At 42.5% G+C, this 13,076-nt stretch overlaps 1 protein-coding gene across 1 annotated transcript in view; it reads right to left on the minus strand.

Annotated features, from left to right (window-relative positions):
- The window catches only part of arhgef6 (Rac/Cdc42 guanine nucleotide exchange factor (GEF) 6), an 85,287-nt gene extending 74,584 nt beyond the window's left edge, over positions 1-10,703 (minus strand). Inside the window, exons 1-2 of the mRNA XM_061900011.1 lie at positions 10,412-10,703; positions 557-640 (exon numbers count right to left, since the gene is read on the minus strand). Of these exons, the coding sequence (XP_061755995.1) occupies positions 557-640; positions 10,412-10,576 (249 nt within the window). The 5' untranslated portion in view covers positions 10,577-10,703. The remainder of the gene's footprint in view (positions 1-556; positions 641-10,411) is intronic.
- Positions 10,704-13,076: the final 2,373 nt, after the last annotated feature.

Below are 13,076 nucleotides of genomic sequence, written 5' to 3' on the forward strand. Positions count from 1 at the left end.
CGATGAGGTGGCGACTTGTCCAGGGTGTACCCCGCCTTCTGCCCGATTGTAGCTGAGATAGGCGCCAGCGCCCCCCGCGACCCCGAAAGGGAATAAGCGGTAGAAAGTGGATGGATGGATGTTTTAGTTGCTAAAGAGATATTCCTGGCTGTGAATTTGTTCATTGCTATTTTTATGTTTTTGTGCATTACTTGTTGCCGTCATCATTAAACAAACAGGTTACTCATCAGTTACTCAGTACTTGAGTAGTTTTTTCACAACATACTTTTTACTTTTACTCAAGTAATATACCTCCAAAGTAACGGTACTCTTACTTGAGTACATGTGTAAATATGTGCTCTGTTGCTAAAGTTGAACTGTCTTTTGGTCAAAAATGCACACCAATGAAGGAGATAAATAATAAATATAAAAAATAAAGATGAAATGTCGCCTTGTGTATTCGTGTCTGCTACACAAGGACGTGTAGTCAAACAACAACAACAACAACAACAACCTCCTAATAGGGCAATTAAGTCCTGGAGATGACAATCATTAAAAAAAGTGCCTAGAAACTTACCTCCACTTTCAAGGACGAACATCCTCGTAAAAACTCCCAAATGTTTCCGATGCAGTCAGCCTCGCTTCGGGGATCCGAACAGTACTGAGAGCACAAACACACAGAAGAATACAAATGTGCGTGAGGACACTCTTTACGCGCTCCCTAACGTCTCCCGACAGCATTGGCCTTTAAAGTCCGTTTATTGTAACGTCGGTTGATGAAATATGGAGTTTGTCTGCCTTGCCTTCGTGGAAACATCAACGATTACTGAAGCGCCAAGTTAGCATCGTCGAACCCAAACATCCGCCCATGTGTCAGACTTTCAAAATAAAACGCTGACGTCGGCGTCCAAAAGCCTCGGAATCCCGCGTGAAATGTCCCGTTATAAAAATGGCAAGATGTGTGTCTTTGTGATTAATTACGAAACCGTGTTTGAAAAAAAGAGAAATGGAGACCACAATTCAAGAAGACAAATGTACACGCTTAAAAAACACCGATTTCCTGTATGGTTGTCATGCACTTCCTGTTTTGACGCCATCTTTACAAGGCAAGAAACCATAGACATGTTATAAGTAGATGCAGCATTGGCTGCTGTGACGCGAGAAATTGGGCCGCCATCTTGAAGTGGTGATGAGGAGCCGGCGAGCAGCCTAAACTGACAGTTGACAGGTAGAAAACAAAGATGCTAATGTGACAGTTGACAGGTAGAAAACAAAGATGCTAAACTGACAGTTGACAGGTAGAAAACAAAGATGCTAAAGTGACAGTTGACAGGTGGAAAACAAAGATGCTAAACTGACAGTTGACAGGTAGAAAACAAAGATGCTAAAGTGACAGTTGACAGGTAGAAAACAAAGATGCTAAACTGACAGTTGACAGGTAGAAAACAAAGATGCTAAAGTGACAGTTGACAGGTAGAAAACAAAGATGCTAAAGTGACAGTTGACAGGTAGAAAACAAAGATGCTAATGTGACAGTTGACAGGTAGAAAACAAAGATGCTAAACTGACAGTTGACAGGTAGAAAACAAAGATGCTAAAGTGACAGATGACAGGTGGAAAACAAAGATGCTAAACTGACAGTTGACAGGTAGAAAACAAAGATGCTAAAGTGACAGTTGACAGGTGGAAAACAAAGATGCTAAACTGACAGTTGACAGGTGGAAAACAAAGATGCTAAACTGACAGTTGACAGGTAGAAAATAAAGATGCTAAACTGACAGTTGACAGGTAGAAAACAAAGATGCTAAAGTGACAGTTGACAGGTAGAAAACAAAGATGCTAAAGTGACAGTTGACAGGTAGAAAACAAAGATGCTAAAGTGACAGTTGACAGGTAGAAAACAAAGATGCTAAAGTGACAGTTGACGGGTAGAAAACAAAGATGCTAAACTGACAGTTGACAGGTAGAAAACAAAGATGCTAAAGTGACAGTTGACAGGTAGAAAACAAAGATGCTAAAGTGGCAGTTGACGGGTAGAAAACAAAGATGCTAAAGTGACAGTTGACAGGTAGAAAACAAAGATGCTAAAGTGACAGTTGACAGGTAGAAAACAAAGATGCTAAAGTGACGGTTGACGGGTAGAAAACAAAGATGCTAAAGTGACAGTTGACGGGTAGAAAACAAAGATGCCAAAGTGACAGTTGACAGGTAGAAAACAAAGATGCTAAACTGACAGTTGACAGGTAGAAAACAAAGATGCTAAAGTGACAGTTGACGGGTAGAAAACAAAGATGCTAAAGTGACAGTTGACGGGTAGAAAAGAAAGATGCTAAAGTGACAGTTGACGGGTAGAAAAGAAAGATGCTAAAGTGACAGTTGACAGGTATAAAAGAAAGATGCTAAAGTGACAGTTGACAGGTAGAAAAGAAAGATGCTAAAGTGACAGTTGACAGGTAGAAAACAAAGATGCTAAAGTGACAGTTGACAGGTAGAAAAGAAAGATGCTAAAGTGACAGTTGACAGGTAGAAAACAAAGATGCTAAAGTGACAGTTGACAGGTAGAAAACAAAGATGCTAAAGTGACAGTTGACAGGTGGAAAACAAAGATGCTAAAGTGACAGTTGACAGGTAGAAAACAAAGATGCTAAAGTGACAGTTGACAGGTAGAAAACAAAGATGCTAAAGTGACAGTTGACAGGTGGAAAACAAAGATGCTAAACTGACAGTTGACAGGTAGAAAACAAAGATGCTAAAGTGACAGTTGACAGGTAGAAAACAAAGATGCTAAACTGACAGTTGACAGGTAGAAAACAAAGATGCTAAAGTGACAGTTGACAGGTAGAAAACAAAGATGCTAAACTGACAGTTGACAGGTAGAAAACAAAGATGCTAAAGTGACAGTTGACAGGTGGAAAACAAAGATGCTAAAGTGACAGTTGACAGGTGGAAAACAAAGATGCTAAAGTGACAGTTGACAGGTAGAAAACAAAGATGCTAAAGTGACAGTTGACAGGTAGAAAACAAAGATGCTAAAGTGACAGTTGACAGGTAGAAAACAAAGATGCTAAAATGACAGTTGACAGGTAGAAAACAAAGATGCTAAACTGACAGTTGACAGGTAGAAAACAAAGATGCTAAAGTGACAGTTGACAGGTAGAAAACAAAGATGCTAAAATGACAGTTGACAGGTAGAAAACAAATATGCTAAAGTGACAGTTGACAGGTAGAAAACAAAGATGCTAAAGTGACAGTTGACATGTAGAAAACAAAGATGCTGAAGTGAAAGTTGACAGGTAGAAAACAAAGATGCTAAAATGACAGTTGACAGGTAGAAAACAAAGATGCTAAAGTGACAGTTGACAGGTAGAAAACAAAGATGCTAAAGTGACAGTTGACAGGTAGAAAACAAAGATGCTAAAGTGACAGTTGACGGGTGGAAAACAAAGATGCTAAACTGACAGTTGACAGGTAGAAAACCAAGATGCTAAAGTGACAGTTGACAGGTAGAAAACAAAGATGCTAAAGTGACAGTTGACGGGTAGAAAACAAAGATGCTAAAGTGACAGTTGACAGGTAGAAAACAAAGATGCCAAAGTGACAGTTGACAGGTAGAAAACAAAGATGCTAAACTGACAGTTGACAGGTAGAAAACAAAGATGCTAAAGTGACAGTTGACGGGTAGAAAAGAAAGATGCTAAAGTGACAGTTGATGGGTAGAAAAGAAAGATGCTAAAGTGACAGTTGACAGGTAGAAAAGAAAGATGCTAAAGTGACAGTTGACAGGTAGAAAACAAAGATGCTAAAGTGACAGTTGACAGGTAGAAAACAAAGATGCTAAAGTGACAGTTGACAGGTAGAAAACAAAGATGCTAAAGTGACAGTTGACAGGTAGAAAACAAAGATGCTAAACTGACAGTTGACAGGTAGAAAACAAAGATGCTAAAGTGACAGTTGACGGGTAGAAAACAAAGATGCTAAAGTGACAGTTGACGGGTAGAAAAGAAAGATGCTAAAGTGACAGTTGACGGGTAGAAAAGAAAGATGCTAAAGTGACAGTTGACAGGTATAAAAGAAAGATGCTAAAGTGACAGTTGACAGGTAGAAAAGAAAGATGCTAAAGTGACAGTTGACAGGTAGAAAACAAAGATGCTAAAGTGACAGTTGACAGGTAGAAAAGAAAGATGCTAAAGTGACAGTTGACAGGTAGAAAACAAAGATGCTAAAGTGACAGTTGACAGGTAGAAAACAAAGATGCTAAAGTGACAGTTGACAGGTAGAAAACAAAGATGCTAAAGTGACAGTTGACAGGTGGAAAACAAAGATGCTAAAGTGACAGTTGACAGGTAGAAAACAAAGATGCTAAACTGACAGTTGTCAGGTAGAAAACAAAGATGCTAAAGTGACAGTTGACAGGTAGAAAAGAAAGATGCTAAAGTGACAGTTGACAGGTAGAGAACAAAGATGCTAAAGTGACAGTTGACAGGTAGAGAACAAAGATGCTAAAGTCACAGTTGACAGGTAGAAAACAAAGATGGTGTTCAGCGTTTTCCTGCTTGAATGAGCGGACTGTTGAAAATAGGAATCGGGGGATTACTTTTCACAAGTAAGATTTAACATTAACGTACTATTGGTTGTATTTTGTGAAAAGAATATTAGCAGAGAGTTGAGAAGGAGAAAAGATCTTCAATAGTACTAAAGTCGTAGTCACGAGCAAACAAGAGTATGACCATCATAGAATTGCTTGTTAAAAATGTCCTACTTAAATAACATATTGTATATAGTTCTTTGTAAACCTATGAAATGTTCAGTTTTGTCTTCATTATTTTGTCAGAATGCACCAGAATACTTCATTTGTACGTGAAAATCACAAAGAAATCTTCTGGCCCACCTAATACAAAATTCACTGATTATGATGCATTCTTATTTTAGGCAAAGTGTAAGACAATACTTTCTTAACAGTATAATTGTAACCAGGAATAATTCTTCAAGTAAAAATATTCAAATACTAACATTGTTGGGTAAGACAGAATTTGGTTTTATTCTGAATCCAGTGAAACAGAATGGTGGTTTTAACTGATATAAAGACTTTCAGTTTATGTTAAAGTATTTGCCAGACGCTTTTATTCAAAGCGATATACATATAAAACAATCAATGTAAACATGATCATGTAAGGGAAGAATGTAATAGAAAATATCATATAAAGATATAAAGATATCTAATGTATTCATACATTGTTTATGTAGCATGTATGTACAGTATAACCTCATCATATTGTTTCTTCAACTTAAAAATAGCTGACCGTTTTTTCCCCCCCTTTTCTGTGATTACATTCCCAGTTTTGATCTGGAACGTCTGGTCACTTCTAGCAGTGTTTTTCAACCACTGTGCCGCGGCACACTAGTCTGGTGTGCTGTGGGAGATTATCTTGTTTCACCTAAAGATATGTTTTGCAAAGCAGTAATTCTAGTCTGCAAATGATGTGTTGTTGTTGAGTGTCGGTGCTGTCTCGAGCTCGGCAGAGTAACCCTGTAATACTCTTGCATATCAGCTGGTAGTTAATAGCCTTGTAGATGTCGGAAACAGCGGGAGGCAGTGTGCAGGTAAAAGGGTGTCTAATGCTTAAACCAAAAATACACAAAAGGTGAGTGCCCCCTAAGAAAAGGCATTGAAGCTTAGAGAAGGTTATGCCGAACAAAACTAAAACGGCGACAAAGTAAACAAAAACAGAATGCTGGACGACAGCAAAGACTTACTGTGGAGCTAAGACGGCGTCCACAAAGTACTTCCGAACATGACATGACAATCAACGATGTCTCCACAAAGAAGGATAAAAACAAGTGCAATAGTCTTGATTGCTAAAACAAAGTAGATGCGGGAAATATCACTCAAAGGAAGAAAAATACAAAAGAGAGAGAAAAAGCCACCAAAATAAGAGCACAAGACAAGAAGTAAAAGACTACACACAGGATAAAGAGCAAAAAAGTGCAAATAAGTCAGGGTGTGATGTGACAGGTGGTGACAGTACACCTACTTTGAGACAAGAGCTATAGTCATGCATGCTTGCTTATGCTTTAAAGTCATATCCAACAATTGCAACAACGACTTTTTACTGTCGATTGAGTTTCGTTTTTTAATGATTTCTGCTGGTGGTGTGCCTCCGCTTTTTTTCAACGCAAAAAATGAGCTCATGCTCAAAAAAGGTTGAAAAACACTGACTTATAGCATAGAAGAATATTGTATTACTGTTAAGTCGGGGTCCATGTAAATCAATTCATTGGCAGGAGAAATGAACAGTCAGCATATCTAATGAATGTGACTTCACTGAATACCACTCATTTTCACACAATTTTTTTGTCATATGTTCCAGCATCGTTCCCAGCTGTTAAGTCATCTGTTTTCATCGCAAAATTCCACAGTATTTTGGACTTCTGTGTTGGTTAATCTTTTGCAATTTGTTCAATGAACAATGGAGACGTCAAAGAAGAAAGCTGTAGGTAGGAAGCGGTGGATTGCGGCCGCCTTTAGCAACACAAACACAGCCGGTGTTTCATTGTTTACATTCCCGAAAGATGACAGTCAAGATTTACTATGGAAAAGAGCGGTCAAGCGAACATGGTTGGATTGGACCACACCACAAAGTACAGTGTATTATCCCTCCATCCATCCATCCATTTTCTACCGCTTATTCCCTTTCGGGGTCACGGGGGGCGCTGGCGCCTATCTCAGCTACAATCGGGCGGAAGGCGGGGTACACCCTGGACAAGTCTCCACCTCATCACAGGGCCAACACAGATAGACAGACAACATTCACACACTAGGGCCAATTTTGTGTTGCCAATCAACCTATCCCCAGGTGCATGTCTTTGGAAGTGGGAGGAAGCCGGAGTACCCGGAGGGAACCCACGCATTCACGGGGAGAACATGCAAACTCCACACAGAAAGATCCCGAGCCTGGATTTGAACCCAGGACTGCAGGACCTTCGTATTGTGAGGCAGACGCACTAACCCCTCTGCCACCGTGAAGCCCTACAGTGTATTATGTGTATTAATAAAAAAAATTTTGCCATTCTGTATTCTGAAGGCGATCTATGTCGTGTGCTACTCCAGCATCAATATGCGTCCTCCTGACCGTCATTGTCGGGTTCAAAGCGGTATGGCTCTATCCCTTGTTACGATTGGGCCTGGCCGAGTGGTCCTGCCACACCCATGGCTGCCACGGCGCCTCTCACAGCATCTTCCCTATCTGAATCGCTCCCACTGGCCTCTAGTCTTTTTTTTTTTCTTTTTTTTTTTTTTTCTAGTCCTTCACTCTCACTTTCCTCATCCACGAATCTTTCATCCTCGAAAGATGGTGTTTCGAAGAGGGTCCCTTGCGAAGGGCGGAGATGGGCATCACCACCACCCGTCGACTGGTGCTGAAGAAAGGTGTGGAGCCGACCTTCAGGTTGTACAGGTACGACCATATAATCTCACTAAAACACTAGTAACACAGAAAGCAGATAAGGGATGTTTCCAGAATTATCCTAGTAAATGTGTCTAATAACATCTGAATCGCTCTGCCGTTAAGTTTTTTTTTCTTTCTAGTCCTTCACTCTCACTTTCCTCATCCACAAATCTTTCATCCTCGCTCAAATTAATGGGGAAATCATCGCTTTCTCGGTCCGAATTGCTCTCGCTGCTGGTGGCCATGATTGTAAACAATGTTCAGATGTGAGGAGCTCCACAACCCGTGACGTCACGCGCACATCGTCTGCTACTTCCGGTACAGGCAAGGCTTTTTTTATTATCAATCAATGTTTATTTATATAGCCCTAAATCACTAGTGTCTCAAAGGGCTGCACAAACCACTACGACATCCTCGGTAGGCCCACATAAGGGCAAGGAAAACTCACACCCAGTGGGACGTCGGTGACAATGATGACTATGAGAACCTTGGAGAGGAGGAAAGCAATGGATGTCGAGCGGGTCTAACATGATACTGTGAAAGTTCGATCCATAATGGATCCAACACAGTCGCGAGAGTCCAGTCCAAAGCGGATCCAACACAGCAGCGAGAGTCCCGTTCACAGCGGAGCCAGCAGGAAACCATCCCAAGCGGAGGCGGATCAGCAGCGCAGAGATGTCCCCAGCCGATACACAGGCAAGCAGTACATGGCCACCGGATCGGACCGGACCCCCTCCACAAGGGAGAGTAGGACATAGGAGAAAAAGAAAAGAAACGGCAAATCAACTGGTCTAAAAAGGGAGTCTATTTAAAGGCTAGAGTATACAAATGAGTTTTAAGGTGAGACTTAAATGCTTCTACTGAGGTGGCATCTCGAACTGTTACCGGGAGGGCATTCCAGAGTACTGGAGCCCGAAATGAAAAAGCTCTATAGCCCGCAGACTTTTTTTGGGCTTTGGGAATCACTAATAAGCCGGAGTCTTTTGAACGCAGATTTCTTGCCGGGACATATGGTACAATACAATCGGCAAGATAGGCTGGAGCTAGACCGTGTAGTATTTTATACGTAAGTAGTAAAACCTTAAAGTCACATCTTAAGTGCACAGGAAGCCAGTGCAGGTGAGCCAGTACAGGCGTAATGTGATCAAACTTTCTTGTTCTTGTCAAAAGTCTAGCAGCCGCATTTTGTACCAACTTTTAATGCTAGACATGGGGAGACCCGAAAATAATACGTTTCAGTAATCGAGGCGAGACGTAACAAACGCATGGATAATGATCTCAGTGTCTTTAGTGGACAGTATGGAGCGAATTTTAGCGATGTTACGGAGATGAAAGAAGGCCGTTTTAGTAACGCTTTTAATGTGTGACTCAAAGGAGAGAGTTGGGTCGAAGATAATACCCAGATTCTTTAACGTGTCGCCTTGTTTAATTGTTTGGTTGTCAAATGTTAGAGTTGTATTATTAAATAGAGTTCGGTGTCTAGCAGGACCGATAATCAGCATTTCCGTTTTTTTGGCGTTGAGTTGCAAAAAGTTAGCGGACATCCATTGTTTAATTTCATTAAGACACGCCTCCAGCTGACTACAGTCCGGCGTGTTGGTCAGCTTTAGGGGCATGGGAACTCCACACGTTACCTTAACGTAGTCCGAGGTCACATTGTTATGGGAGACACACTGCATCCTATCAGTAAGATAAGAGTTAAACCAAGACAGGGCTAAGTCTGACATACCAATTCGTGTTTTGATATTAGCGACCAAAAGTTGCGAATTTTATCGTTGATGTTCTCTACTAAATCCTTTCAGCAAAAATATGGCAATATGGCGGAATGATAAAGTATGACACATAGAATGGAGCTGCTATCCCCGTTTAAATAAGAACATCTAATTTCAGTAGGTTTAAGCAAACTATGAAGATAGGCGCCAGCACCCCCCGCGACCTCAAAAGGGAATAAGCGGTAGATAATGGATGGATGGATGAATAATAAAACATGTGTCCTTTATCATAGCTCCACATATGACAAACAAATTGCATGAACATTTGTGGTGTTTAGTGAAGTAGGATTAATTAAATGTGCGGACAGTTTATTGCTCCTTACCATGAATTTATTTACTTGGACCCTGACAAGTTGAAACACTTATTGGGGTGTTACTATTTAGTGATCAATTGTACGGAATATGTACTGTAAAATCTACCAATAAAAGTTTCAATCAAACTTTTATTAGTAGTTGAATTGATGAAGGTGGACCCCGACTTAAACAAGTTGAAAAACTTATTGGGGTGTTACTATTTAGGGGTCAATTGTACGGGATATGTACTGAACTGTGCAATCTATAATAAAAGTTTCAATCAATGAATCCGTGCCAGCCCTGCGATGAGGTGGCGACTTGTCCAGGGTGTACCCCGCCTTCCGCCCGATTGTAGCTGAGATAGGCGCCAGCGCCCCCCGCAACCCCAAAAGGGAATAAGCGGTATGGATGGATGGATGGATGGAATCCGTGCCAAATGAATATCACTGAGTGTAGCGGATCACCACTCCAAGATGGCGGCCCCGAATCTCGTCAGCAGCGCCCCATGTTGTCTCGCCTTCTAGAACATGTCTAAGCGACAAACCGCAGCGGGAAGACACTTGAAGGAGGAAGTGACGAACTTTCTCCTGCACAAACTCTTATCCACTTTCCAATCTCCGTGCCTGTTTTACATGGAAAACACATCGCCAAATGTCAATAAACGTAACAATTCCCACTCCTTTGAAGGATACCACTTCCGGGTGTTGTATTTTTTTGGGGCGAGACACGACGTCAATGCGGAAGTTGTTCTTTCAAGAATCAAATGCAGCCGTGCAAAGTTAAACATGGTGGAAAAGAAGAGAAGGCGTAGTTTGGAAGCGAGGAAGAAGGCGGAGAGCATGTTTGTGTTGACATCAGAGCCTCCTTCGAGCTTGACGCACGTCCTCATCTTTCTTGTCAGCTTGTGTCGCTGCGTCTCACCTTGGCAGAGAAGGCCGGCACCAGGCGCTCTGCCAGCCTGCACAGGACGGTGCCATCCTTCAGGGAGGCTTGCAGGAACTCCTGCGGGTCGGCGATGGTCTTCTTGGGGGAGCCCAGCACCCCCAGCGAGATCAGCCACGTCACGGTCTGCTCCTCCGGGTTCATGGCGCCGTCACCGCCCGCTAAAAGGCGCTCATGGCCGCCGGCTGCAGTTTGCAAGTGTTGAGCCCGCACTTCTGCTTGAAGCTGGGCGAGAGGCGTCAGGGGAGAGGAGAGGAGGGGTGGCGGTGGAGGTGGAGGGGAGGAAGGAAGAAGGGCTCTGTTGCTACTTGCCACAACTGATTGTTGCTGCACAACACATGCTAGTCACTGGCGAGCAGCATATTTGCAACATATGCAGCATATTTGCAGCACATGCTTTGATTGATTGATACTTTTATTAGTAGATTGCACAGTACAGTACATATTCCGTACAATTGACCACTAAATGGTAACACCCCAATAAGTTTTTCAACTTATTTAAGTCGGGGTCCACGTTAATCAATTCATGGTGCAACATATGCAGCATATTTGCAGAATATTTCAATCATCAATCAATGTTTACTTATATAGCCCTAAATCACTAGTGTCTCAAAGGGCTGCACAAACCACTACGACATCCTCGGTAGGCCCACATAAGGGCAAGGAAAACTCACACCCAGTGGGACGTCGGTGACAATGATGACTATGAGAACCTTGAGGAGGAAAGCAATGGATGTCGAGCGGGTCTAACATGATACTGTGAAAGTTCAATCCATAATGGATCCAACACAGTCGCGAGAGTCCAGTCCAAAGCGGATCCAACACAGCAGCGAGAGTCCTGTTCAAAGCGGAGCCAGCAGGAAACCATCCCAAGCGGAGGCAGATCAGCAGCGCAGAGATGTCCCCAGCCGATACACAGGCAAGCAGTACATGGCCACCGGATCGGACCGGACCCCCTCCACAAGGGAGAGTGGGACATAGAAGAAAAAGAAAAGAAACGGCAGATCAACTGGTCTAAAAAGGGAGTCTATTTAAAGGCTAGAGTATACAAATGAGTTTTAAGGTGAGACTTAAATGCTTGCAACATATTCAGCACATTTGCAACAAATGCAGCACATTTGCAGAATATTTGCAACATATTCAGCATATTTGCAACAAATGCAGCATATTTGCAACATCCATCCATTTTCTACCGCTTATTCCCTTCTGGGGTCGCTGGCGCCTATCTCAGCTACAATCGGGCGGAAGGCGGGGTACACCCTGGACAAGTTGCCACCTCATCGCAAGGCCAACACAGATAGACAGACAACATTCACACTCACATTCACACACTAGGGCCAATTTAGTGTTGCCAATCAACCTATCCCCAGGTGCATGTCTTTGGAAGTGGGAGGAAGCCGGAGTACCCGGAGGGAACCCACGCATTCACGGGGAGAACATGCAAACTCCACACAGAAAGATCCAGAGCCTGGATTTGAACGCAGGACTGCAGGAACTTTGTATTGTGAGGCAGACGCACTAACCCCTCTGCCACCGTGAAGCACATATTCAACATATTTGCAACATATGCAGCATATTTGCAGCACATGCTTTGATTGATTGATACTTTTATTAGTAGATTGCACAGTACAGTACATATTCCGTACAATTGACCACTAAATGGTAACACCCCAATAAGTTTTTCAACTTATTTAAGTCGGGGTCCACGTTAATCAATTCATGGTGCATCATATTTGCAGCATATGCAAAATATGCAGCATTTTTGCAACATGTAGCATATTTGCAGCACATGCTTTGATTGATTGAAACTTGTATTAGTAGATTGCACAGTACAGTACATATTCCGTACAATTGACCACTAAATGGTAACACCCCAATAAGTTTTTCAACTTCTTTAAGTTAATCAATTCATGGTGCAACATATGCTGCATATTTGCAGAATATTCAACATATTTGCAACATGCAGCATATTTGCAGCACATACTTTGATTGATTGATTGAAACTTGTATTAGTAGATTGCACAGTACAGTACATATTCCCCACAATTGACCACTAAATGGTAACACCCCAATAAGTTGTTCAACTTGTTTAAGTCGGGGTCCACCTTCATCAATTCATGGTGCAACATATGCAGCATATTTGCAACATGCAGCATATTTATCTGTATATCTGTATACTCTAGCCTTTAAATAGACCTCCTTTTTAGACCAGTTGATCTGCCGATTCTTTTCTTTCTCCTATGTCCCCCCCCCTCGGTCCGGTCCGATGACCATGGATGAAGTACTGGCTGTCCAGAGTCGAGACCCAGGATGGACCGCTCGCCTGTGTATCAGTTGGGGACATCTCTACGCTGCTGATCCGCCTCCGCTTGAGATGGTCTCCTGTGGACGGGACTCTCGCTGCTGTCTTGGATCCGCTTGAACTGAACTCTCGCGGCTGTGTTGGAGCCACTATGGATTGAACTTTCACAGTATCATGTTAGACCCGCTCGACATCCATTGCTTTCGGTCCCCTATAGGGGGGGGGGTTGCCCACATCTGAGGTCCTCTCCAAGGTTTCTCATAGTCAGCATTGTCACTGGCGTCCCACTGGATGTGAATTCTCCCTGCCCACTGGGTGTGAGATTTCCTTGCCCTTTTGTGG

This window comes from Nerophis ophidion, linkage group LG05 (genome assembly GCF_033978795.1).
Source record: "Nerophis ophidion isolate RoL-2023_Sa linkage group LG05, RoL_Noph_v1.0, whole genome shotgun sequence".
NCBI classification, from domain to species: Eukaryota; Metazoa; Chordata; class Actinopteri; order Syngnathiformes; family Syngnathidae; genus Nerophis; species Nerophis ophidion.